Source organism: Mesoplodon bidens (assembly GCF_964165515.1).
Source record: "Mesoplodon bidens genome assembly, chromosome: 4".
Classification (NCBI taxonomy): Eukaryota; Metazoa; Chordata; class Mammalia; order Artiodactyla; family Ziphiidae; genus Mesoplodon; species Mesoplodon bidens.
The window spans coordinates 144433483-144459796 of NC_138160.1; the positions used below are offsets into that span (position 1 = coordinate 144433483).

General features: G+C 55.3%; 3 protein-coding genes and 1 pseudogene across 9 annotated transcripts in view; 1 reads left to right on the forward strand and 3 right to left on the reverse strand.

Annotated features, from left to right (window-relative positions):
* Window positions 1-8852: 8852 nt before the first annotated feature.
* On the reverse strand, window positions 8853-14165 carry LOC308616135 (GTPase HRas-like; annotated as a pseudogene). Its single transcript, XR_014017878.1, has 4 exons — window positions 13781-14165; window positions 13424-13614; window positions 13161-13320; window positions 8853-12660 (listed from the first exon to the last, which is right to left on the reverse strand). The product of XR_014017878.1 is annotated as a GTPase HRas-like (transcript).
* Window positions 14166-15739: 1574 nt separating this feature from the next.
* Window positions 15740-16828, reverse strand: TIMM29 (translocase of inner mitochondrial membrane 29). Its single transcript, XM_081232246.1, has 2 exons — window positions 16628-16828; window positions 15740-16551 (listed from the first exon to the last, which is right to left on the reverse strand). Exons 1-2 carry the CDS (start codon window positions 16719-16721, stop codon window positions 15863-15865), a joined length of 783 nt encoding a protein of 260 aa, XP_081088372.1. The 5' UTR covers window positions 16722-16828; the 3' UTR covers window positions 15740-15862.
* A 40-nt stretch (window positions 16829-16868) lies between these two features.
* YIPF2 (Yip1 domain family member 2) lies at window positions 16869-21870 on the forward strand. 3 transcript variants are annotated; one of them, XM_081232237.1, is made up of 10 exons: window positions 16869-16951; window positions 17116-17176; window positions 17911-18065; window positions 18154-18234; window positions 19164-19251; window positions 20539-20655; window positions 20742-20908; window positions 20987-21169; window positions 21258-21389; window positions 21486-21870. In XM_081232237.1, the coding sequence occupies exons 2-9, from the start codon at window positions 17146-17148 to the stop codon at window positions 21369-21371; spliced, it is 936 nt and encodes a 311-aa protein (XP_081088363.1). In that variant the 5' UTR covers window positions 16869-16951; window positions 17116-17145; the 3' UTR covers window positions 21372-21389; window positions 21486-21870. The 3 variants fall into 3 exon arrangements, with proteins under 3 accessions (XP_081088363.1, XP_081088362.1, XP_081088361.1); XM_081232236.1 differs by having other exon boundaries at window positions 16903-17176; window positions 21469-21870; XM_081232235.1 differs by having other exon boundaries at window positions 16903-17176.
* Window positions 21871-21880: 10 nt separating this feature from the next.
* CARM1 (coactivator associated arginine methyltransferase 1) overlaps window positions 21881-26314 on the reverse strand; it is a 41465-nt gene continuing 37031 nt past the window's right edge. For 3 of the 4 annotated variants that reach the window (XM_081232172.1, XM_081232174.1, XM_081232175.1), the window contains 8 exons: window positions 25047-25132; window positions 24762-24851; window positions 24179-24316; window positions 23999-24088; window positions 23790-23902; window positions 23559-23636; window positions 23252-23320; window positions 21881-23089 (listed from right to left, as the gene is read on the reverse strand). In XM_081232172.1, the coding sequence (XP_081088298.1) occupies window positions 22947-23089; window positions 23252-23320; window positions 23559-23636; window positions 23790-23902; window positions 23999-24088; window positions 24179-24316; window positions 24762-24851; window positions 25047-25132 (807 nt within the window). In that variant the 3' untranslated portion in view covers window positions 21881-22946. The remainder of the gene's footprint in view (window positions 23090-23251; window positions 23321-23558; window positions 23637-23789; window positions 23903-23998; window positions 24089-24178; window positions 24317-24761; window positions 24852-25046; window positions 25133-26314) is intronic. The other variant, XM_081232173.1, reaches the window with a different exon arrangement.

Consider the following 26314-nt stretch of genomic DNA (forward strand, 5'->3'; position numbering starts at 1 on the left):
CCTGCGAGGCGCACTCGGGTGGTGTCTGCGTGCCCTGGTCTGCTTGGACTCTCAGTTCCCTGGGCGCTCAGGGAGAGAGCGGTGCAGAGGCTCAGTAGCTGTGACGCACGGGCTTAGTTGCTCCGAAGCATGTGGTCCCCAGCACCACAGCCTGGAACTCTCTCAAGCAGCACACTGGTGCGGTCACGTGGGTCTCAGGAGCCACTGTCCCTCCAAGACATGTCCAGTGTCTTGAAAACCTTCTTTCATACATCTTGCCCAATTTGGGAGTTGTGTCAGATGGGAGAGGAAATCTGGTTCCTGTCACTCCCCTGGCTGGAGCAGAAGCTTCATCCCTCAGCTCTGGACCCTTCTCCTCCCCTTCCACCTTCCATCCTATCCACTGTACCTCTGTGTCCTCAGCCCCCTCCCTTGTTACCAAAGCATCCTCTAGTCTACTGCCAGCTCTTTAATATTTATTTAACTTGAATTATGGAATTACATATTTAATGTAAAATACTTAGGAGATATTGGTAAGCAACAAGGATATTGGTAAGCAACAAGGAAAAAAATCCTAATTCATTCTCCCACCACAGGCAAAGGACCGCTGTTAGCTGACATTTTGGTTCCCATCCCCCCAGATGTGCTGTCCTTTCTGTGACGGTGTCTGACTGCCCTGATACTCTGCAGGGCAAGTGTTAGATCATCCTGGTATCCCCAGGATCTAAGATACAGTCTGGCCTGACCTGGCACAGGTGGATGGTGACTGACTCAATCCCCTGCTCTTCTTTTCACACGCTTTGTGTTTTAAATAAATAAATAAATAAATAAATAAATACATTTATTTATTTTTGGCTGCTTGTGTCTTCATTGCCATGTGCGGGCTTTCTCTAGTTGTGGCGAGCGGGGGCTACTCTTCGTTGCGGTGTGTGGGCTTCTCATTGCGGTGGCTTCTCTTGTTGCAGAGTATGGGCTCTAGGTACGTGTGCTTCAGTAGTTGCGGTGCATAGGCTCAGTAGTTGTGACGCACGGGCTTAGCTGCTCCGAAGCATGTGGGATCTCCCCAGACCAGGGCCCGTGTCCCCTGCATTGGCAGGCGGATTCTTTTTTCTTTTTTTTGGCCCTGCTGTGTGGCACATGGGGATCTTAGCTCCCTGACCAGGGATCAAACCCGTGCCCCCTGCAGTGGAAGCGTGGAGTCTCAACCACTGGACCACTGGGGAAGTCCCGGCAGGCGGATTCTTAACCACTGCGCCACCAGGGAAGTCCCTCACACACTTTAAATACAAGGGAGAGGGACTTACCTGGCAGTCCAGTGGTTAAGACCCTGGGCTTCCACTGTAGGGAGTGCACGTTCAATACATGGTCGGGGAACTAAGATCGCATAAGCCGCATGGAGCCAAAATACATACATACATACATGCAAGGGAGAATCATGTCATTGCCTCCCTTCTGTGACTTGTAGAATTCAATCAGTACAGTATCTTGGAGAATTTAGTAAGAGAGAAACCCAAGGCATCCTTAGCTGAACGGCAGAGAGGAGTGTTGCATTTTTCACTTAGGATGAGCCTGGGTCGTAGGGCAGGGGGATTAAAAGGTCAGTATGTGTTTAAATTACACCAGTGTTTGTAGCAAGATGGGTGGAACTAGAGATTATCATACTAAGTGAAGTGAGTCAGAAAGAGAAAGACAAATATCATATGATATCACTTACATGTGGAATCTAAAATGACACAAATGAACCTATCTACAAAACAGAAACAGACTCACAGACATAGAGACTTGTGGTTGCCAAGGGGGAGGGGGATGGGGGAGGGATGGATTAGGAGTTTGGGATTAGCAGATGCAAACTATTATACATAGAATGGATAAACAACAAGGTCCTACTGTATAGCACGGGGAACTATATTCAATACCCTGTGATAAACCATAATGGACATATATATAAACTGAATCATTTTGCTGTACAGCATAAATTAACACAACATTGTAAATCAACTACATTTCAATAAAAAAATTAAAAAAAAATTACACCAATTGGGTCATTTGTGGAGACGTGGATAGATCTAGAGACTGTCATACAGAGTGAAGTCAGTCAGAAGGAGAAAAACAAATATTGTACACTAACGCATATATGTGGAACCTAGAAAAATGGTACAGATGAACGGGTTTGCAGGGCAGAACTAGAGACACAGATGTAGAGAACAACGTATGGACACCAGGGGAAGAAAGCGGCGGGGTGGGGGGGGAGGGATGAATTGGGAGATTGGGATTGACATGTATACACGAATATGTATAAAATGAATAACTAATAAGAACCTGCTGTATAAAAAAATAAATAAAATAAAATTCAAAAAAAAAAAAGATTACACCAGTGTTTAACGCAGTGTGGAAAGATTTCCCTAAATTGCTGCATGATGTTTCAGGACCTGAGGGGTAGAAAAACCCAGTACAGTTCCTGCTTGGTATCCAGGGGGATTGGTTCCAGGACAACCCCCACTGCCCACGACCTGAGGATATCAGAATCCATAGATGCTCAGGACCCTGATATAAAATGGCATAGTGTTTGCATATAACCTACACACATCCTGCCATAAACTTTATTTTTTTATTTTTTATTTTTATAAATTTATTTTTATTTATTTTTATTTTTGGCTGCATTGGATCTTTTTTGCTGAGTGCAGGCTTTCTCTAGTTGCGGCGAGCGGGGCCTACTCCTTATTACGGTGTGTGGGCTTCTCATTGTGGTGGCTTCTCTTGTTGTGGAGCACGGGCTCTAGGCGTGTGGGCTTCAGTAGTTGTGGTGCGCAGGCTTTAGCAGTTGTGGCTCACGGGCTCTAGAGTGCAGGCTGAGTAGTTGTGGCGCACGGGCTTAGGTGCTCCGCGGCATGTGGGATCTTCCCGGACAAGGGCTTTAACCCGTGTCCCCTGCATTGGCAGGCAGATTCTTAACCACTGCGCCACCAGGGAAGCCCTCTCCCATATACTTTATTTATTTATTTTTTTTTTTCCCATATACTTTAAATCATCTCTAGATTACTTACAACAGCTAATACAGTAGGAATGCTATGTAAATAGTTGTAAATGCAATGTAAATGATATGTAAATAGTTGTAAATTCAAGTTTTGCTTTTTGGAACTTTCTGGAGTTTTTTTCTCCTGAGTATTTTCCATCCACGGTTGGTTGCAAGGCAGGAGATAGATGGGTCCCAGGCTGGGCAGTTGGAGTTTGTCCCCTGTGGAGAGACACTCCAAAATAGCAGGAGGGAGGAGAAGCTAAGCCCTGCCCAGATAAGAGACCACGTATTTCTCATTCTCGAGGTCAAGAATACCTTCCTGACTACACACACACAGAAACGCTCCTTGAAGGTCAAAAAGGGAGGGAGTGCCACCAATATAGTAGGTGATGTCAACCTACCCACAGGCCACTTAGCCAGAATCCATCTTGCCTAAGAGATGTGCACCCACACATGGGAGGACCCTGAGATAAACTTTGCCTCGTTCTGGACTCAGAACGAGGCAAAGCAAGATGACTGGCCAAAGGAGACCTGGAAGAAATGCCCCATATGAGTGATACAAACTACCACTGGGGCGCGACTCTTTCTCTGAGCCCGCCCATGTGTCTATCCACACATACCCTTTTTCCTCCTAATAAACACTTTACTTGCTTCACTACTTTCCGTCTCTATGTGGAAATTCGTTTCTACACAGCTGACGGGCCAGGGCCTTGCCACTGGCCACTGGTCTAGTGGCTAGGATTCAGCGCTGTCACTGCTGTGGCCTGACTTCAATCTCTGGCCTGGAACCGAAATCCTGCTTCAAGCCTCTGCAGGCTGAGGCCACCCGGGATCAGTTGGATCCCAGCATGTGGAACCCGTGGATACCCAAGGCTGACTCTAGTGCCAAGCCCCTCATCCTGCCATCCCTGTGGCTCTCGAGTTCTGGCCAGAATCTTTGCTCTCACCCCTCCTGAGTTTTAAACACCTTGTAGGTGAAGCCTTCCTGAGGGGAGAGGGCTGTTACCACTTTGCCTTCAGACAAGAAGTCCTTGAGATTTGGCAATAATGCATCAAATGTCTTAAAAGCATGCAGAGCCATGGGACATAAATCCCTCAAGTCATGTGTCATTTACAACCCCATCTATCTTTTTTCCCTGTTTAATTTTGGGTGTTTTGTTTTGCTGTGCCATTCGGCTTGTGGAGTCTTAGTTCCCCAATCGGGGATAGAACCCGGGCCCTTGGCAGTGAAAGCACGGAGTCCGAACCACTGGACCGCCAGGGAATTCCCTCCGTTTTAAATTTCTGAGCTTCTTAAGCCTACACGCTTTTACTGGCTTCATGCTAAATAAAGGAATTTCATGTTTTGGCCTTAAAATACCATCTCCAAACTGCTAGTAACAGAACTCCTAGCAAGATAAGAAGACAACTGTCTCTCTCACTATCCCTTTTTTTCACAGCTGTAGAAAAGCAGGCTGCATCAGAAATATGAATTTGCAAATGTATCTTACAAAGGGAGGCCTGTAAGACACCCATGCCACAAAGATTATTTCTATGTCCCATGAAAGTATCTTTAATCACTTAACAAAAAAATCTAATTCAGACTATTTATCTTTTTAAGTTGTTGTCCTGGTCATATTAAAACCATCGGGTAGCTTCAGAAGTGTTTAAGTACTCCTGAGTTTTCTTTGCTAAACCTTAAGATGATTCTCGATGTTTCCCTTTTCCCGTTTGGAATTGAAAGCAAACAGAACTGAAGACTCTGCTAGATTTTTTTTGTTTAAATCAATTTCCAAAGTCACCCCATTTAAACTAGCAATTCTAGGTGGACGGGGTCGGGAATCAAAGATATATGTACAAGAATATTCATTATAGCTTTCTCTAGAAAGAATTAGCCGATAACAGATTAAATAAATTGTAATGTAAAACTCACTTTGTAATACAGGTATTTAATAGATCATCAAGACGGCATCTCAATTGTAAATCAACTATACTTCAATAAAATAAATTTTCTTTTAAAAAGACGGTATCAGGAATTCCCTAGCGGTCCAGTGGTTAGGACTCTGCACTTTCACTGCTGAGGGCGTGGGTTCGATCCCTGCTTGAGGAACCAGCATGCCGCACAGTGCAGCCAAAAAATAAAAAAGACAGCATCTCAAAACTGTGGAGACAGGACAGAGGGTTCAATAAATGGTGTTGGCATATGTGAAATAACAGAAAATATATTGGTCTCTGCCTCTGGATCCTGGCTCCAGCTCCTGAACCTGTTGTCATTTCCTGGGTGATAGGAGTGCCTTTTGTTCTAGTGAGGCGACTCTGGGTGAGGCCCTGGATAGTTTCAGGATGGGGGCTGGGCGCCAGAAGGATCAAGCCATGGTGAGAAGCTTGGAATTTCAGCCCCACCCCCATCCTCTGGGAAGGGGAGAGAGGCTGGAGATTGAGCTAATGATCCATCTTGCCTACGTGATGAAGCGCCATAAAAATCCCAAGGGTTTGGAGTTCAGGGAGCTTCTGGGTTGGTGAACACGTCCATGTGCCAGGAGAGTGGTGCACCCCAACTTCATGGGGACAGAAGCTCCTGCGCTCTGGACCCTTCCGGACCTCACCCTATGTATGTCTTCATCTGGCTGTTCATTTGTACCCTTTATTATATAATAGACTCGTAGGCATGAGTAAGTGTTTCCCTGAGTTCTGTGAACTGTTCTAACAAATTATCAAACCTGAGGAGAGGTCGTGGAAACCCCTTCTTTAGCCACTGAGTCAGAAGTACCAGGGGCAGCCTGGGACTTGCAGTTGGCATCTGAAGTGGGGACAACCTTGTGGGACTGAGCCCTGAACCTGTGGGATCTGGGATGTGGATATTTTTTCCTAGTAAGTTTTTGACTTTGGCCACAAAGAAGTTTATTTTATGGAGTCGGATTTATCAGAGTTTCATCTTCTGGCTTTAGAGCCATACTTAGGAAGGCTTTTCCTAAGACAAGCTTAGAAAGGGATAATCCCATGGTTTCCTCAAATAACTGTATGATTTCCTTTTTTCCTCTAAGTAGCTTGTGTGTGTGTGATAAAATACACATAACATAAAACTTAACATCTTCACCATTTTTAAGCTGCCAGTTCAGTGGCATTAAGTACATGCACATTGCTGTGCAACCATCACCACCATTCATCCCCAGGTCCCTTTTCACCTTGCAAAATGGCAACTCTGTCCCCATTAAACACTAACTCCTCATCCCCCTCCCCCATCCCCTGAAACCTCTAATCTACTTTCTGTCTCTATGACTCTGATTACGCTAGGGACCTCATATAAATGCAGTCATACCCTATTTTTCCTTTTGTGACCAGTTTCTTTCACTCAGCATATCTTCAGGTTTCATCCATGGTGTAGCAGGCGTCAGAATGTCCTTCCTTTTTAAGGCTGAATAGTATTCCATTGTATGGATGGACCACATACATCGGAGGATGGACACGAGGGCTGTTTTTACCTTCTGGCTACTGTGAATGGTGCTGCGATGGACATGGTTGGATGAGTATCTGTTGGATTCCCTGCTATCTGTTCTTTTGGTTACACACCTAGGAGTGGAATTGCTGGCTCATACAGTAATTCTACACTTAGCTTTCTGAGGAACCACCGAACAACAGCAGCTGCATCATTTTACATTCCCACCAACAGTGCATTTTGTTGGGTTGCATTTTCTCCACACCCTTGCCAACACTTGTTATTTTCGAGTTGGTTTTTTTTTTTTTTTAAATTGTAGCCACCCAAACAAGTGTGAATGCACACATCTTTTAACCCAGCAATTCTACTTTGGGGAATTTAAACTCTTCCAAAACTTGCTTTTGTTAGTTCATGACGTAACCTGGCCATCCTTCCATGTCGTGCATATAATTCTCGCCCTCTTGTTGATGACTGTGCTATTTCCTAAGAAGGATGGACCTGGGGTTAACTACTGTTTCCTCATGGACATTTACACTCATTTCAATTTTTAGACATTGCCACACTGCAACAAATATACGCTTTATGGGACTACTCCGAGAAATACACTCCTTAAAACCTACTTCCAAAAACCCAGCTTTCACTCCTTAATTTGCTAAGCACCCCGGAAAGACTGGAGTCTGTGGGCTGTTTGCTTTCAGACCATGGTTACATGAGAGCTCCTGCACAGTCGGTAGGTCTCTGTAAACTCTTCCCCCAATTAATAGAGCTTTGGTGCCTGGACCCAAATTTCTGCTGAACATTTTGGCAAAGGGGATAGAGGTAGTTTCACGCTCATCTTTAATTCCAAACTGTGATTTCCCAGAGACCCTATGCCTGGGTGGTACTGAGCAGGCAGCAGGTGACCTCATCCGGTGAAAAATGAAAGACCAGCCAGGTACTCAGCTGCTGTTCCCTTGACCCACTCCCAGTTTCGTCTGATGTTCCACATTTCACTATGCAAAATTTAAGAGATGCAAAACTATGAAGACTCACACAACAGACATCCACATACCCCCCCACCAAGCTTTTCCAAGACAGCTCAAGTCTTCAGCCCGCCCCTCCCCAGAGGCCAGAGACAGTGGCTGTCTGTCATGAATCACACCAGTGTTTAGTATGCCCTGACTCCCTGTATATCACCACAGAGAATTGGGTTTTGCTAGCTTTTAGATTTTTTTGCTTTTTAAAAATTGAAGTATAGTTGATTTACATTTCAGGTGTACATCAAAGTGATTTGGTTATATGTATATATCAATATCTTATTTTCCGGGGCGTGACTGTAGCCGGTATGGTGTCTTTGGTTTCCACACCATTGATCCTTGTCAGCAGGGAGGCACCCGTTGACACATATATGGGTTTGCTGAGCCCTCTCTGTCCTTCTGCATGTGTTTTTGTCAATACCCTGTAATTTTCTAAAGTCAACCATGTCCTATGCAAACAGGGAGTTTTATTTCTCCTTCCCTCCGGGGAGGAGGCTTAGACGCCTGGGGTGGGACAGGATGGACGGGGTCCATGGCCTGTGGGGTCTCCAGGCCAGGGTGGCTGCTGTGCTGGGGCCAGGGTTCAAGGGCGGGAGCAGGGGGCAGGAGAGGGCCGGCTGAGCAGGGTCCGGGCCCTGGGGGTGCCGCCCCTCGTCCCTGCCTCTGGGGAGTGAGGGCCTGGGCTGTCGCTGCCTGGCCCGGCCCTGTGGGTCGGGGGCTGTGCAGGGGGAGGGCCGTGGGCACAGAACCGGCCAAGGCCACAGTCATTTCCAATTCTGTCCTGTTTCCTGTCCTATGGGGCCCCACCTGACACCCTGACTGCGGGGCAGAAGCTGAGAGCGAGTGGTGAGTTCACATCCCCGGTCCCCAGCCACCTCGACCACTGGGACTGGTCAGGGGCGCCTGGCACGGAGGGTCCACCCAGTCCCGCTGGCTTGGGCTCCGGCCCTTCCTGTCATGAGGACGGAAGGCAGGAGTGAGGGATGGGAAAGTCTGCTGATTCCTGCCCTTCTGGGCAGTCCTGGAGCCCGTGCCCCCGCCCCTCAGTCTGTACCCCCAGCCACTCCTAGACAGAGTTGGGGGGCAAATCTGGGGAGCACCCATCTGCTCCAGGTCCTCTGGGTGCAGAGGAGGAGCGGGACGCCCCCCCACCAACAGGCACGCACAGGCCTCCTCGGGAGCCAGAGCTGGAGGGGGACACCTGCACCAGGTGACGTGATGGAACCAGGCCGACAGCACACGGAGGCTGGTGTGGTGCCCACACAGGGCCTTATTCACGTTGCTCTGCTTTAGTGGGGTCTTAGTTCTGAGAAGTTACAGACCCCCGAGGGACCTCCTTGCAGGAACTTGACCATGTGCCCAGCCTGCTGACCCCTCCCCACAGCCGGGGGGGTAGTCAGAGACCATATGGGGCGCCGCGCCCTGAGGACGTGTGCGACCTGAGTCGACGACATGGAGGAGCCCCAAGAAGATGTCGTGCCAGCTGTCTCGGGACTTAGAGGAGCTGATTCCAAAGTTCACATGCAGAGCAACTAAGCAAGAACTGCTGGGAAAACCCTGTAAAAGTGTGAAAGAGGGACTAGGGACACCAGCTACAAGACATAGATAAAGGTTAAACTAATGCTACCGTAATTACCAAAAGCCTTTCTAAGTCAGACAAAATCCTAGATTCTACTTTTAAAAGTGGCTGATTCAACCACATGAAAATCAAGTATCTGCGTGGGGGGAAATCCCTAATCAAACTCAAAGAAACTATGAAACTGGGGAAAAATATTTACAGTTCTAATGCCCTTAATGGGTGAGGACTTTCTACAAATCAATTTCTTACAAGGCAAAAATATGAGAAATGATAAGAAGGGAGAGTTCACAAAAAAAGGAAGGAATGATAAAATATGCTTGTTCACTTCGCTCCTAAGAGATGTGCACATTGACACCAAATCAATGTCACCGTGTCCATCTCACCTCAGCAGCAAGGTCACAGCTATGAGGGAAGGTCAAGGAATCTCAGAGGGTTCTGGTTGGGGGTCATCAGGTACCATGAACACACTGTTAAAGCTAAAAGCACGGAGGGGACAGCATCCTCTACAGGTGGGAAGAGCATGAGCTTGGAGCCCTCCGTTGGCCCTTGTGCATTTGCCAGATCAGAAAAACATGAGTGCCCATCAGTAAGGAACTTTAATAAAATCATGATGGAAAGCAGCAACAAGCACAACCGTATCTAAATGTAAAACTGTCATTCTGCAAAAGGCACAGCTAAGAGAATGAAAAAGCTACAGAGTGGGAGAAAAGATTTGCCAATCGTGTATCTAATGAAAGACTAGTGCAGAATAAGAAGCAAAGTGCTGGCGAGGATGTGGAGCAACAGGAACTCTCGTCCAGCACTGGTGGGGATGCATATGGCACAGCCACCGTGGGAGACAGCTTGACCGTTTCTTACAAAACCGCACACGCCCTCACCATGTGCTCAGCAATCATGCTCCTTTGGACTTACCCAAAGGACTTGAAAACATACATCCACATAAAACCTGCATGCAATCTTCACTGCTCTGCTCATGATCATTAACAACTGGAAGCAACCGAGATGATCTTCAAAGAGGGAATGGAAAAACCGTGGAATTCCATGAAACGGACTACGATTCAAGGACACAAAGGAACCAGCTATTGATTCACTCAAAGCATGGGTGAGTCTTAGACTTGTTTTGCTAAGTGAAAGAATCCAGACCCATGTATGACTCTCTTCACAGGACGTTCTGGAAAAGGCGCAACTCCAGGAGGATAAGGAGCAGTGGCTGCCAGGTCTGCGAGGCTGGGGGCTGACGCTGGAGTGCGGATGCGGCGGCCCCACCCTTGTGTGAAAACCCACGGGCCATGCATCCCAGAGACTGAGCTGTTACGTGTACAAACCGAAAAAATAAAGAAAGTCAAAGGTCGTCGTCACACGGTATACCTGGGATCTATGCGTTTCCTTGCATGTACACTTTACCCCTGAAAAATGTTTCACACTGAGGTGTCCTGAAGAGTTCACTGCTTTTTTGCCTTATTTCTTAAACACACCTGTTTTGTCATGAGGGTTTGTCAGACAATATGAAACTAAGAGCATCAGCATGAAACAAGCACCCCTGTGTCCCCTTCCCCAAGCAGCAAGCCCTGTTCCACGTGCTGGCAGACTACTCCGTGTATGACACCGTGAGTATCCCCGCGCCCAGGCCCTGCCCCTTCCAGGGGGTTCTTCGCAATGGTCAGGATGCAGGCGCACAGGGTCACAGAGATGATGAAGGGGGCTCCCCAATCTTAGACTGAGCAGAAAGGCTGGGGGGCAGACTCCACATTTCAGGACAGAAACAGCACCTAATTCCTGGGTTGATGAGACCTGCACTTGATGGGGCTGCCAGGTGCTCGCCGCAGTGGAAGGGTTTTGTAACAGTTAGCTCGAGGCCTAACAAGCATTGCTGTTGTCATGAAACTTGAGTTTTGATCCTGAAGATGCCGTATTATTAATCGGAATCTTAGCAGGGATGAACGTTCCCAGTAACCCAGACTCCTGTGGGGCCCCAAGGGACGTAGCCCCCACCCCATCTGCTCTTTCCAGAACATTCCCTCGAGGAACATCAGCTCCACGTCTGGCCTGCTGGCCGGCAGCCCAAAACAGCCCTCAGGATTGGCTGTTGCCACGGCGATGGAATTCCCTCCCAAACCTCCCAGTGAACCATGAGGCCACAGGCAAGTGGCCCGCGGACATCAGCTTTCAGCCGGAAGGCTGGGTCCCTTCCCCTGCAGCGCCTGGCCGGGCCCCCCCAGGGCCGCATGACAGGCCTGGCCCTGCAACCCCACTGAGGCCCCTGCCACCGGCTCTGCCCAGCCTGCTGAAGACAGTGCCGCCGGGCCCAGGACGCTCCTCCTGCCCTGTGGCACCTGCAGCCAGCGCCCCTCCCGGGGCAGTGACCAGCACGGCCACAGTGGAGCCGGGGCATGTGCCTACAACCCCCTGACGTCTGTGTCCCCAGAGAAGCTGGACACACAGGGGCCTCCAGAAGACAAGGTGACTGTGAGCACAGTGACCCCGAGGCCCCGGGAAGCCAGCGACATGCCCTGCTGCTTCACGCTGGCCTTCCCGTGGGACGGTGCCCCCCCTTGCACGGCACAAGGCCCTGACCCAGAAGGGCTTGGCCTGGCCTGCATTTGGGCCCCAGGAGGGCAGGTGCGCCATGAGCACCCCCCAGCCAGGATGGTGACTAAAGGGGCCACCCAGGCCAGTCCAGAATTCTGGCCCAAGGCCAGGCGGGCCCTCTCGGAGCCGCACATGACCAGCTGGGGCCTGGACATGCCCCACAAGGACACTTCGGTGACCTGAGGTGGCTCTGGGAGCAACAGGCCACCTCCACCGAGGGGGTGGCAGGGGCAGGTGGGCCAACCCCACCCCCATACACATAAGGAAGCAGGGCTGGCCGACGCCAGAGCCCACGCAGCCACCTGGGCCCCGCGAGGCAGAGCAGAGGGCGCTCTGGGCGGGCTGCGCCCAACAGGCTGCACCTTTGCCTTTGCCAAAGTCAGTTACTGCCTTTCAGGGTCCCCAAAACTCAGGAGATACGACCCCAGCCGGAGTCCAAATGAGCTCCCCACCCCCAGAGCCCTTCCCTATGAAAGCCTCCCTCCCAGGGGAAGGGACAGCCTTTGTCTTAGTTTCCCCCTTTGCTGGTTGAAGGTGAATAAAGTTTCATGTGTTACGTGCTAGACTAGCCCATTCTTGCAGCACCCAGGGTCTCTGCAGGATGCAACCAGGGCCCCCAGAGGCAGAGGGGCCACCAGCAGGACGAAGCTGAGGTTCCCACATGCCTCCTGGGGGGCCACACGCAAAACAGCCTCCTGGGCTCAGCCGAACACCAGGGTCAAGCCCATCAGATACTTTACAGTGACTCAGCATGTGCCCAGTGGGTCAGTATGGGGCTGAGGAGAGCGATAGCTGGGGGGCCAGTGGCATCAGTTCACGACAGTCTGTGCAAGGTGTCCCGGCAGACCCATGGTTCCTCTGTCACCCACCTGGGCTGGCCGGAGCTTCCTTCCCTGCATCTTCCCTGCTTGTGCCTCTTCCACGCCTGTCGTCTGTGCCTCAGTCAGGAGAGCAGGCCCTGCAGCTCAGGCAGCCCAGGCCACCCCCGTCGGGCAGGCGGGCTCAGCTTGCTCGCCTTGTGCTGCCGGCTCTTGCGCTCCAGCTTGTAGAAGGCATCCTCCACGCCCTGGAAAGAGGGGGCCAGCTCGTTGGGGGGACCACTGCCTTGGCCTCAAGTGGAACCCCAGCCCCTTCTTCACCCCACCCCGCAAACGGGGAGCTGGGCCCTGCCCGTCCTGATCCCCAGGGCCACCCCGTTGGGAGGCTTGTCCTCAGCAACTCCCCCATGGCCTCCTGGGGGGTTGGGCCGATTGGGACCTACTTGCTGCTCTGGGGGTACAGGGGCTGGGGCCCCAGGGTCACCACTCCAGCCTGGTCAGGGCAGCTCTCTCTGGGGACCTCCACATCCCCCGGGAGCTGTGTCGGCCCAGACCTGGACACTGGCCTCCCTCACTGTCCTGACGTCCAGGGAGAATTACAGCGTGAGGGGCTGCTGGGCAACGGGGGTCCCAGAGGGTCCCAGAGGGTCCTGGAGCTGGAGCCAGAGCCAGAGCGGCTGCCCTATGTCGAGGGAGAGGGGGCAGTGAGAGCTGCTCCTGGGCGGGGCGGGGGGTAGCTCCGGCTCACCTGGCACTTCTTGGCCGAAGTCTCCATGTAGGAGATGCCATAGCTGCGGGCCAGGTCCTGGGCCTGCCGACACTCCACAGTACACGTGGCCAGGTCACACTTGTTCCCCAACAGCACCCTGGGCATGTCATCCAATTCCTTCAACCACTCAATCTGCTCCCTGCAAGGGGGAAAGCGTGAGTCGGCCAGTGGGCTGTGGGCTCGGCTGCACCCGGGACACGCAGAGTGGACGGGAGGCCCCCGAGGGTTGCCGGGCAGCTCACCTGTACTGGCGGATGTCCTCGAAGGATCTGGCCCTTGAAGGACTTGGCGTCGTTGACGGCAAACAGAGGAAGCCCTCCCAGGTGTGCATGTACTGGGCCTGCATGGCGCTGTACTCCTCCCGGCCCACCGTGTCCAGGATGCCCAGCAGGCACGTCTCCCCATCGATGACCACTTGCTTCCAGTGGGAGTCCTGGGGAGGACACTGCTTAGAGACAGCTGGCCCTCCAGGGATGGGACCCTCCCTCGCTCCTCTCATGCCCCCCAGGACCAATGACAAGGAGACCCCTCCTGCAGCGCGGGTGGGAGACAAGCCTGTGTCAGGAGCTGGGCTGTGGACGGGAGCCGGGCCAGCTCACCTCTATGGTGGGAAGGTACTCCCACAGAGTGGTTCTGGATGAGCTGGATGGTCAGGACACTCTTCCCCACGCCACTGGCACCCACCACCGTGAGCTTATACTCCGTCATCAGTCCTCAAGGGACCGCAGCACAAGGCACTGCAGTGGTCTCCTGTCCCGCCCGCCAAGGAAGCCTCACGCAGCACGGCCAGACCACGCAGGGCACACCAAGTTCCCTGCGCCAGCATGCCCAGGCCCGGCCTGCCCTCTGTGCCCAGACAGGTAACAGGGGCCCCAGCCAGAAGGGTGGCCCAGACGCTCACCTGTAGCACCTCCAGCCCAGAGGTGGGGGGGGGTCCTACCTCCAGCTGCACTTAATGACTGTGTGAGAGAAGCAGGGAGCCAGCCACCCAAACACAGGGCAGACAGCTGAGAGCATCTCCCAAGCAAGCACCTGAATTAGAATCTGCTGGGTGGGCAAAAGGCCTGAACTGGAGGTGCCGTGGGCTGAGGATACCAGCATCCCCACGAGAACAGGCCTTGCCACAGTGGAGGGCACAGCAATGTGCCGGGACTGGCAAATGGCAGCCGACAAGCAGCTCCAGCCACCCCCAACTGGCATGCTCGTGCATTTGACAAGTATTCACTGAGCGCCTACTGCATGCCAGGTGCTGCTCCAGGCACAGGGTGACGGGCAGACAGCAAGAATCCCTGCCCTGGCAGGGTGGGGCTCTGCTCCAAGGAAGAGATCTACGTAAAGGGGAGATAAAGGGAAACCCACGAGGCCCCAATGCCAGAAGTTTGGAAAACATAAGGCAGGTGAGGAAGTGGGCAGGCGGGGGCCAGAGCTCCAGGAAGCAGAAGCTGATCACAGGAAAAGACTCAAAGGAGATGTGGGAACAGGGGACAGGTAAGAAAGGAAAAGGGCCTGGGGCCAACGCTCCTAGCTTGGGTGTCCCCATTTTGCGATGCTTAAAGAAGGGGGTCCCTTGCAGTGGGCAGTGATTTTCTAAACTCCAGGTTCGCCTGGTGTATGTGATGGCCATGGGGTGCCCGAGCTCTTCGCAGGGGTCCATGGGGCTCTGGCGGATGGGAGACCTGCCTTGCCCCATGGTCACGGGCGAGCCTCCTCTCGGGGGCACCCAGCACACTTGTGGGGTCCCGGAAGACAGGGCCAGGGACACACAGCCAGAGGGGCTGGCCTGGGTAAGGCAGAGCGGAGCACCTCTGCTCGTGTCTCACCTGAGCCCCCGCATGCCTGGCGAGGACAGCAGGCACCTCGCCTGGCCCGGCTCCTGCATCCCCTGAGGACATCTAGAGGCCAACTCCTGGACTGGCCTGGAAAGCTGAAGTGATTCAAGGTACTTAAGAATGAAAAGGAAAAGAGAGAACTGGAAAATGTTCCTGTTATAGCCAAGCATCCTTTTGTTCCGAGAGAGAAGCGAACCCAGGCTCCCGGCTCTGTGGTCCGCCGTTTACTGAGCACTTCCCGGGGCGGCCCTGCGGGGCTGCAGGTGAAGCTGGGGAGCTGTGCTCCCTTCCCAGGGGCAGGCAGGAAGGGTGTGGAGTCAGAGCCACAATCCTCCCCGCTCAGCCCCACTGCACACCGCGAGGGCCTGCTAGGTACCAAGTGCGTGCTGGTGGTCTCTGATTTTGCTAACACCCAGAGCAGATTGTGCTCCTGTTTACAGAGAAAGAATGTGAGGTGTGGAGAGGGCACTTCACCTATTCCAGGTCAGTCTCAAAGTTCTTAGTAGAGCTTGGGATTACCTAACAACTGTGATACCTCAGGCTGTGAAGCCCAGTGAAAAAAGGCTTATTTCGGGCTAATGCTCCTTGCTAACTCCGGCAGTGCTAAACGTGACATGGCATGCCGCTCTGCTCGCCCCAACTCCTAGACCAAGGAGGCTCTGAATTAGCGTCAGCTCACAATCAACAGGTGAGAGGGAGGCCCCGGATTTTGTGAAAACGCAGGGAGAGAACAGTGCAAATAATTTATTTCCGTCACTCGGCGTCTGAGGCTCCCTCGCACCAACTGCACAATCCCGGGCCAACAGTCTGCCGGGGCTCAGAGCCCGATCGGGACCCAGGCTGGTCTGGGTTTCATCTCGCGACTTCCGATGGCACCAGCGGGTCGGCCTGGCTCAGGGCGAGCTGGTCCTTCTTCTCCTTCTGCAAGACCTGCTCCTCCCACAGCGCCTGGTCCACCTGATCGTCGGTGAGCACCACGGGCTTGAACTTCTCGTCGAAGAGCCGCTCGTTGGCCTCCGAGTGCAGCTGGTGGGGCCCGACGACGCGCAGATGTGCCGGCAGGTGCAGAAACTCGTCGTCGTTGATGTCGCAGTCGCGCATCCGGGTCCCCAGCACCCACCAGCGGCCCACGAAGCCCACATCCAGGATCCGGTCCGGGAAGTCGACCCAGCGGGGCTGCAGGTAGCGGCAGCGGGCCTGATAGAGGCTGGCCTGGGCGTCGAAGGGCGCCTCGTACACCAGCGAGCAGAGACCCAGGCTCACGTGGCGCAGGCAGCCGCGACCCCGCAGCCAGAGCAGCCGTTGCACGAACGCCTCCGAGTCGCGGTTGCGCGTGGCGGGCGCCAACAGCAGGAGGGTCCCCGACGCGTCGAGCAGCGCCTCCTCAAAGGCCGCCTCGCTCGGCGCGAGGGCGCAGCAGGCCGCCGCGCCACCCAGCAGCCCCACGTACACGGCCGCCCGCACGGGTCGGGCCCTCGCCGCCGCCGCCGCGTCCCCGCAGGCCTCAGCGTAGTCCCGGAGCAGCGCGCGGGCCCAGGCGCCTGAGGGGAGAGAAGCGCGATGAGGGCGGTCCGGCCGCTGCGGCCGCCCACCCCGCCGCCTCCCGCCGCTACTCACCCAACCGTGCCCACACGCCGGGCTTTGCGGCCACAGTGTCACCAGTCTCTCCACGGCTTCGGGGCCAAAATCTCTTCAGAACGGCCGCCGCCATTGTCTTCCGGCTTTGCGTCCGTACTCCGAAGAGAAACGCCAGGTAGGCGAAGCAGAAGGCCCGGGGAGTCTCTTCTGCGCAAGCGTCAACACTGCCGGAAGTGGCTTCCCATCGGAAGAGGGTAGAATACGGACCGACGCCGGATGTTCCTGTCAGATCGGAGTACGGTCCTCTGTGGCTGGCAGGCGGGTTGCGCAGGCGCAGAGAGAGCCCGGGCCCCGCCGGTTGAGGTAGCCGCAGGGGAGGGGGCCGTGGGTGCACCTGTGGGGCAGGAGCGGCGAGTTCACGCCCCGGTGGGTGCGTTAGCCGCCAGACCGGGCTCGGGGGTGAGGCTAGCCTCCAGGAGGGGCCCCGAGAGAGGTCGGGGGCGGGCCTGATTGGCCTCTGTCCTCAGAGCGGGATGCGGTGACGGCCCTGAGCGACCATGGCAGCGGCAGACGAGCTGGCCTTCCACGGTGAGTGCATCCGCGACCGGGCCCGACTCCTGCCCCCTCCGCTGGCCTGAACCTCCCATCCAGGTTCCAACTCAGATCTAACCCGAACCCCAGTCAGCTGTGAACGCCGACCCAGGCATGAAACCCACCCCTAACTGGAATCCCGCTTCCGCCCTAAACTCAGGCCTCAAACCCGAGCCTCTACCTCATTCCAGGATCAGCCCTCAATTGCGGGCCCATGTTAGAAGGGAGGGGACACACCTCCTTCCCACTCACCAGAGTTGAGGAAGACGTGCCCCGAGTTGGGGGTGAACACCCAGGTGGTCACGGTTACCGTTGGCCCCCAGATGAGCAGTGGGCAAAACCAAATTGTTTTGTTTTTGATAAATTTATTTATTTATTTATTTATCTTGGCTGCGTTGGGTCTTCGTTGCTGCGCACGGGCTTTCTCTAGTTGCGGCGAGCGGGGGCTACTCTTCGCTGCAGTGCGCAGGCTTCTCATTGCGGTGGCTTCTCTTGTTGCGGAGCATGGGCTCTAGGCGCGTGGGCTTCAGTAGTTGTGGCGCATGGGCTCAGTAGTTGTGGCGCACGGGCTTAGCTGCTCCGCGGCATGTGGGATCTCCCCGTACCAGGGATCAAACCCATGTCCCCTGCATTGGCAGGCGGATTCTTAACCACTGCGCCACCAGGGAAGCCTCAAAACCAAATTGTCTTGACTCCCAAATATGCCTGTGTCCCATATGCCTTCTCGACAGAGTTCGAGGAAGCTACTAATCTGCTGGCCCAGACCCCAAATGAGGCCACCACCAGAGGTGATCAGCTGGTCCCCCAGCAGCACGTGGCTGTGGCCATGGACTCAGGTGGCAGCTACGGAGCTGAGGACGAGGTGGAGGAGAGTGACAAGACCGCGGTGAGTCCCATAAGTCCCCGTGCCCTGCCTCTTGTCCCTACCACCCACCCCTGCCACCCCATGAGCGCTGAAAGCCTGCACTGTGCAGCTCCTACAGGAGGAGAAGCAGCAGCCTGGTTTCTGGACCTTTGGCTACTATCAGACCTTCTTTGACGTGGACACCTCACAGGTCAGGCCGGGAAAGCTGGTGGGATGGGACTTGGAGTCACGCTTGGGGTTCAGCCACTAGTCACCGAGCACTTCTTGTGCACGAGGCCCTGGGCAAGTGCTGGCAATATGCACCTGGGAGAACAAGAGCTCCTACCCAGGCTGGTAGGTGTGACTGTGTGTGCTGCAAGGATGTGGCGTGACCGGGACTCTTGGGAACATGGGGGACACAAGTGATATGGTGGGTTAGGGAAGGGCCCACTGGAGGAGGTGAGGAATTTGCTGAGACTTAGAGGAGAAGGTAGACCTAGCCAGGCGGAGTGGAGGGAAGCATAAGTATGTTCCAGGCACAGGGAACAGCACATGTGGAGGATCAAAGGTGAGAGAAGGCACACACTACTGCAGAGGCTACCTGTCACTCAGGCTGGAGAGTGAGGTGGGGGACTGGCGGAGAGAAGCCAGATCACCAAGGGCCTCATGAGCTATGTTAAGGAGTCTGGGTTTTATCCTAAGGGTCCTGAGGAGTCATGGAAGGGTTTAGAGCAGGAGAGGCTTGAGTAGCATGGAACATGGATCGGAGGCCCCAGGCCAGGGTGGGAGATGGTAATAAACCAGGGCTGCGGAGTAGGGAACACGTTGGGAGAGATGGGGGAAGGAGAACGCCCAGGACTAGGACTTGTTGACGACTGTTAATGGGGTGGGGGGAGAGAGCCAAAAGGGGAGTCCGGGGCAGCCAAGCTGGAGGCAGAGGAAGCAAAGAAGAAGATGGGAGGCCCTGAAGCATCCTTTAGAGTGGTGGGACACTGGGATATTGAGTGGGGGCTGCCCAGGGAAGGGGCGGGCTCCAGGCCATAGGAAGACAGGAGCCCCTAAGGAGCTTGACCCCTTTCCTCCTGGGTGGTGAGGAGCCCCAGGAGGGCTTCCATCCTAGGCCCCGGCCTTGCCCCCCAGGTCCTGGACCGGATCAAAGGCTCGCTGCTGCCCCGGCCCGGCCACAACTTTGTACGGCACCATCTGCGGAATCGGCCAGACCTGTACGGTGAGTGCGGTTGTGCATTCAGTTCATTCGATTATTCACTGAGCAAACGTGGACTGAGTGCCAGGCGCCAGTATACAGCTGAGAACAAAGCAGAATCGTTCATGGTGAGCGTGAAACTTACACTCTGTTCAGGGAGATAGAGCCAAATGAGGCTGCGGAGGGCGCTGGGGCTAGGAAGAGAAGCACGGGGTTTAGAGGATGGGAATTGCGATTTCACACGGGTTGGTCAGGGAAGACCCCTCTGAGGAGGGTGAGAGAATAAGCCTGGTTGGTGTCACGGCGGGGTGTGGGGAGACCCCGGGGAAGAACATCACAGAAGTGGGATGTGGTGGAAACAGGCCTGCACTGCAGGGCAGCACTGTCATTGGACCGGAGTGAGCTGCCAGGAGGCCACAGAGGTGACAGGACAGATCCCACAGGCCTCCTATGCTGTGGTGAGAAGGGATCTTAGTTAAGTGTCCTTAGGTGCTCTGAGCCTGGGGCGGGGGCGGGGTGGGGGGAGGGCAGAAGCTGGGAGACCAGGGAGGAGGCGACTGCTGAGGTGCAGAGTGGGATGATGGGCCTGGCCTGGGGTGGAGAGCGCCGGGTGTTGGATTCTGGCATACGTCAAAGATGAAGCCAAGCCAACACGTCAGATGTGGGGTGGAAGGAGAGGAGATAAGGAGGCTCCAGAGTTTTGGGCTAGACTACCAGAAAGCGGGAGTTGCTATTTACTGATGCGGAAAGGTGGGCGACTCGAGGGGAAAGGGTGAGTGTGGTGGGGTGGAGTGGGAACGTTGAATAGGAGCCGCAGGTTCAGGGCAGAGGCCCAGACTTGAGACATTTGGGGGTCGTTGGCACAGAGGTGACATAAGGCCCTGAGGTTGAATGAGATCACACAAGGGGTGAATGAATGCAGAGAAGAGGTTTGAAGACTGGGCCCCGGGCCAGCTCCCTGCTGTTAAAGAGCTCAGGGAGTCAAAAAGGTTGAGGAGTTGCCAGTGAGATGAGACAAAAGCAAAAACGTAAAGTCCTGGAAACCACATGGAGAGTGTTTCCAGAAGGAGGGCGTCAGCTATGTCAAAGGCCATCGAGAGGCCAAGAATGATGAGTGCTGGGCGCCAGCACTGGATTCAGCCACCAGTTTGTCACTGGTGTGATTGACGCCGGGTCGATGAGTTGGGTCGATGGGGGGGTGTGGGGGGGGTGGAGGTAGCCCGGAGCTTGGGAAGAGGCTGGGACAAGATGGGACAAGTCACCTGTCCTGGGAGGTCCCACCCTGGGACCCTGAGCATGCCCCCCCCGCAGGCCCCTTCTGGATCTGTGCCACACTGGCCTTCGTCTTGGCCGTCACCGGCAACCTGACCCTGGTGCTGGCCCAGAGGAGGGACCCCTCCATCCACTACAGCCCCCAGTTCCACAAAGGTAAGCGAAGTGGGCAAGGCCTGGTACCTAGTGGGGGTGGGGGGGCGGTGCCGTGGCCCGGGGACGATTACCTGCCTTGCCCGCAGTGACCGTGGCTGGCACTGCCATCTACTGCTACGCGTGGCTCGTGCCGCTGGCGCTGTGGGGCTTCCTGCAGTGGCGCAAGGGTGTCCGGGAGCGCGTGGGGCCTTACACCTTCCTGGAGACGGTGTGCGTCTATGGCTACTCCCTCTTTGTCTTCATCCCCACTGTGGTGAGTGGGGCTCAGGGACGGGTGGGCCCCGGGCGCCATGGGGACAACCTGGTAGCCAGCTGCCTGTGTCGTCCCCAGGTCCTGTGGCTCATCCCTGTCCCATGGCTGCAGTGGCTCTCCGGGGCCCTGGCCCTGGCCCTGTCAGCTGCGGGCCTGGTGTTCACCCTCTGGCCCGTCGTCCGCGAGGACACCCGGTTGGCGGCTGTGCTGCTGCTCTCCGTGGTGGTGCTGCTCCACGCCCTCCTGGCCACGGGCTGTAAGGTACCAGGCTGGGGTGGTCACAGGCTGGGCCTGGGGTGGGGGGTTGGCTCGCTGGCTCTGATGCTGACCCAGGGCTCTCTCGGTTCAGTTTTACTTCTTCCAGCCGCTGCCTCCGGAGCCCACGGCACCTCCCCACCAGGCCACATCTCAGCCCCCAACCATAGTACTGTCACCGCCCCCGCCAAGGTCCGCAGCAGCCTAGGAAGGCTGGAGCCCACAGGTGAGGAACTGTTTCCAGCTGTAGCTGAGGGGGTCTCCGGCCCCCATCCCAAGGTTAGAAGTCATGAGGCCACTCCTAGGAGTTTCTCTCTTTCAGGCCCAACGTAAGGGGGCACCTCTGCCTGCCCTGCTCCCAGACGGTGACTGAAGGCTCCCCTGAGACCTCGAGATGATTTTGCTACTTTCCAGACTTTTCTTACAAAGCAAACACTTTTATTTTCTATGCAAAGGTGATTCAGAGAATTTATATAAAGGCGGGAGAGGGGCAGAGCAGGGAGCTTCCAGGGCAGCCATTGCCCCACCGGCCACCTGCCAGGATGGGCGGGCAGCACAGGGGGCCACCCCAGCCTCGGCTGTGCCTGCTTTTCCTGGGGGGCCCAGTTAGTGGGCCTTGGGCCTAGCCTGAGCTCCACCACATCCGCGTTTGGGGGTGTTAGAAACGGGGAGCAGAAGTAGAAGAAAATTGCCTGTGCTGAAACATACATTTCCTTGTTTATTTGTTTTTTTCTTTTTTTTTTTTTGGAGAGGTCCCTGCAAGGCCCCTTCCCAGGCTGGGGAGGGACCAAAATGCCATCATAGTAGTAGGGACTGGAGCATCTACAAATACTGAAGGGGATACAGAGGCCTAACGTTAGCTACAAGGAAAAAGGATGCCTTCCACGACAGACCCTTGAGGTTTCTGTGTCTGCTCAAGCGGCTGACAGTGACCCTTCCCCCCAGGGCCCACGGGGCCACCTAGCTCTTGGTGTGGGTGTGGGTGTGGGACCTGCAGGGGCTCAGGGACAGGACAGCAGCAAGTGGCAGGGGCCGAGGACGGAGGGCCTTCCCGACAGCCGGGTGGGTTGTACATTCAAGTGTGAGGTGAACCCTTTGGTGGGAGGGGGCCGAGGGGCTCCAGAGGCCCGGCCCCGCCCCATCCTGAAGACTCGGCAGGGCTGCCCCTCGCCACTGAGCCTCTGAGTCGGGGAGAGGGGCTGCTGGCTCGGCCCGGCCGGCCTGATGTCTCGGAGGGTCTGTGGATTGACACTGGTTCTTTTCGTAAAAAAATAAAATTAAAAAAAAGCAGCATGTCACGCCCATTGTGACCAAGGCCTGGTAGTTGAAGGGGAGGCCCCACCTGGCCAGGACTGCCTTCCCACTGGAGACAGGCAGGGGGCAGGCCTGAGGGGCCGGGGGATTGGGGTGGGGGCGGGCGGCAGCTGCTCCCCTCCCTCCCTGCCAGGCCTGCAGCTGTCAGGCCTGGACACACCTGTTACAGAAGATTTCAAACCCAGGTCAGGGTGGAGAGGGCAGGAGCGGGTAACAGGGCTCCCACAACATGATCGTGTGTAAAATATGGCAGCGACACGCGCTCAGGGCCAAGATGTGGGCGGGCAGCGGGCTGGGGGCGGCGGTAACATCGTGTAAAAAAGTGTTCAAGTTCCCGTAGCAAAGAGGGCTGTGAGCGGGTGTTTGGGCTTCTCCGGTACAAGGGTGAGAGCCACCCGGGTGGAGGGGGGGTGGGCAGGGTCTTCATTTGGTTTCCTGGTGCTGTCAGTCTGTTCCACGCCGGAGGGCCCTAGCTCCCGTAGTGCATGGTGTTGGTTGGGATGGACATGGGTGAGGCCATCGAGATGGCGGGGCCGCCCATGGTGAACTGGCTGTTGACCGCGTAGTGGGCGCTGGAGCTGCCGCCGCCGCTGCCCTGGGCGCCGGAGGACCCTGTGGGGCAGGGTGTGGGCACTGAGGGGCCAGCTCTGCCCCCTCGCCCGCCCAGACCCACGGCAGAGTCAGAGAGAGAGAGCGCAGGCGAGAGGGAAGGCGGGCGCCTGGCGGTGGGCACCCTCACACCCGCGGGACCCTGCTCCCCCCGCCCACCGTTACCTTGGACAATCCCCGTGCTCATTATGGAGCCCATCCGGGAGTGGGTGTGATTGACAATCCCCGTGTTGGCTGCGCAGCAAGAGGAAGGAAGGAAGGAAAGGAGATGGCGTCACCGCCCCCAGCCCGCCCGGCCCACGTGCCCGGCGTAGTGGGTGCTCACACTCGGATGTGGGGAGGGTGGGCGCGGTGCTGGCAGAGCGAGGCAGAGAGGAACGGCACGGGGGACCTCAACCCCCAGGAAGAAGAAGAGGGGGTGAGGCCGAAGGCCTGAGCTCGCCCCCAGCGCGCCCACCCCCTGTGCGCTCACCTAAAGGAATCAGGTTGTTGTGGCCCACGCTGGAGCCGCCGGCGATAACACTGCTCAGGTCGTAGGCGGTCGGCATCCCTGTGCCGGGGAGGGAGATGTCAGGGGCAGGGGACAGTGTCCTGGGCAGGGATTCGAGGGGCCAGAACTGCCAGCGTTTACTCAGGAAGCACCGGCAGGTGTGTCCAGGAAGTGACGCTGGCACCTGCCCCACCCACGCGCGGGCCTGCTCACCAGCCACGGCCATCCCACTGCTGAGGTTGTAGGTGCTGCCGGTGTTCCACATGTTCTCCGAGGGGGACGTGTAGTGAGAGCCAGGCGGCGGGGAGGGCGTCGTGCCTGTGTATCTGCGACACAGACGGACCGGTCGACAGGGCTGAGGGGCTGCAGGCGAGGAGGGGCACGCCCCCTCCCACCGCGTGCAGGCCAAGGGCCCATCCTACCTGAAGAAGGGGTTTTTCAGATCCAGGAGGTTACTGGATTTGGAGCCTGTCTGGTCTACCTGGGCCACAATACTGATATCATAGCTCTGTCTGTAGAGAAGGCAGGAGGGGCCGGCCATGAGCCGGCTGCGTGGATGGACTGGACCCCTGCCTCCCCCAGCCCCGGCCAGCAGCTCACACCTTTTGTTGGCAATAAGCAGACATGTCCCTGAGAGCGTGTCCCCGGCCTTGGCGAACAGTGGTGACTGGAACAGGCACCGGACCTGGTACCAGTGGGTCAGGGGCTCCGTCGGGGCCGTGGACAGCCACACGGTCATTCTGCCAAGCAGGAAGAGGCACATGTTTGCCCGGGCTGCGGCCCCCACCTTGTGCACCCTGAGTTCTCCCCAGGCATCTGTGCCCCGCCACCCAGGTCTCACCTGGGGCCCTGGAGCCGAGACAGGTTGGCTGTCCAGGAAGTTAACACATAGCCCCACAGCTATGGGGCACCCACTCACCCTGACATACATGCCAAGAGACACAGTCAGGTCCCGTGAAGAACAGTCACTCAGAACAGGGTAGACACCCACCCCGCCACAACAGCCTACTGCTTGAAGGCCAGTGTCCACTGCCTTTGGAAGAAACAGTAGAACCCAGAGGAGTCGGGTCCTGCCCTCGCAGCCCCCAGTTCATCATCTGAGCCAGCCAGGCCTGGGCTTCCCAACTGCAGGCAAGTCCCTGGGGCCAGGGGCAGGGGCCACCTGCTCTGCCCTGTTACACTCACATGGAGCCAATGAAAGCGACGTCAAACCAGAAGGCCAGACCATGAACCAGCCCAGAATGCAGCATGTGGAATTTGAATGGGATTTCTATCCTGAAAGGCAAAGGGCAGTGATTGCTGGGGAAGCTGAACAGGGGCTGCCAGGAGAGAAGAGGGGTACCCGGGTGTTGAGTCTCGAGGGTCCTGCCCGCCTGCCCTGGGGGGGAGAATTCTGCCTGAGAGAGCTGGCTGCAACCTTGACCTCTGGCAGGAGCCAGGCCCAGGAGGACGGGGCATAGGTGCCGGTACCTGTGCAAATCTCCTTCTTTGGCTTCTAAGAAGTTCACCGTGTACTTGACAGACTTGGCCATCAGGATCCGGATGTCAAATGTGTCCTGGGAGAGATCAGAGGTGTGACCTGACTTCAGGCACGGGGTGAAGTCCTGAGTCTGGCCATGGCTTCTAGACCATTCAGCTAAAACCAGTTTACCCTTCTCAGACATGCTGGGGGGAGGGGGAATTGGTACAACACAATGGAGGGCAATTAGGTGACAGCTCGCAAAATGACAACCACTCATCTGCATTAAAGACTTGGCAGTTCCACTTCTGGGATTTTAACCTACAGATCTATGTGCACATGTACAAACTTACACATGGAGTTACAGATTGCCTATAGTAACGACACACTGGAAACTATCTAATGAAACAAGTAATGGCCCAACGATAAAAGATTATGTACATGAAAAAGAATGAAGAGGCTGTTTATGATGGGGAAAGATCTCTAAGATAAACCGTTAAACAAGTTCACACACACACAAAAAAAGAGAACTGTGCACTGACGTGCACTGTCGTCCACTCCCAGCCATGACGGAGATCTCTTATCAGCCTAACACTCCTGCCAAGAACTATACGAACTGAATAAAAAACAAAGGAAAAAACCCCCAGTTGTCTGAAATCACTGGAGAGCGACCACAGCAGCCACAGCTTTGGGGCCAAGATCCTAGAGAGAGGAGAGATGCTTTTCGGCCTGTGCCTTACCCCTTGGGATGGGGCCTTTCAGCAGCCTCCCTGGGTGGGGAAAGCAAAATGGGGGCTCGGGATTACCAAGGCAGCTAGCAGTCAAGGGGCCAAGATGCTAAAGAAAACGGAAATGTGGAAATTCAAGGTGGACAGTCTGCACGTGATTTCACTTCGTGGCATTTGCCAATTCCTGAGCTACATGTGGGATGGGGGTAGGGAAATCAAGCAGAAAGCTGCTTCTATGAGATTAAAAAGCTAATGAAAGGTACAGCACTATGTTGGTGCTCGGAGGCTGGAACAAGGGGCCCTGTGAACCACCAGGCTCACCAAGACCATGAAGACTATGCCCTAAAGCAGCGGTTCTCAAAATGTGGTCCCTTCCAGAGCACCCTCAAGGTCAAAACTATTTTCCCGATATAACACTGTTTTCTGCCCTTTTCATTCATTCACTCACCTGTGATACCACAACAGATTGAATGCAGAAGCAGAATCCAACTGTCTTCTGCTAAGCCAGCCATTAAAGAGATTTGCAAATTTAAAATGTCGCTAATTCTTGC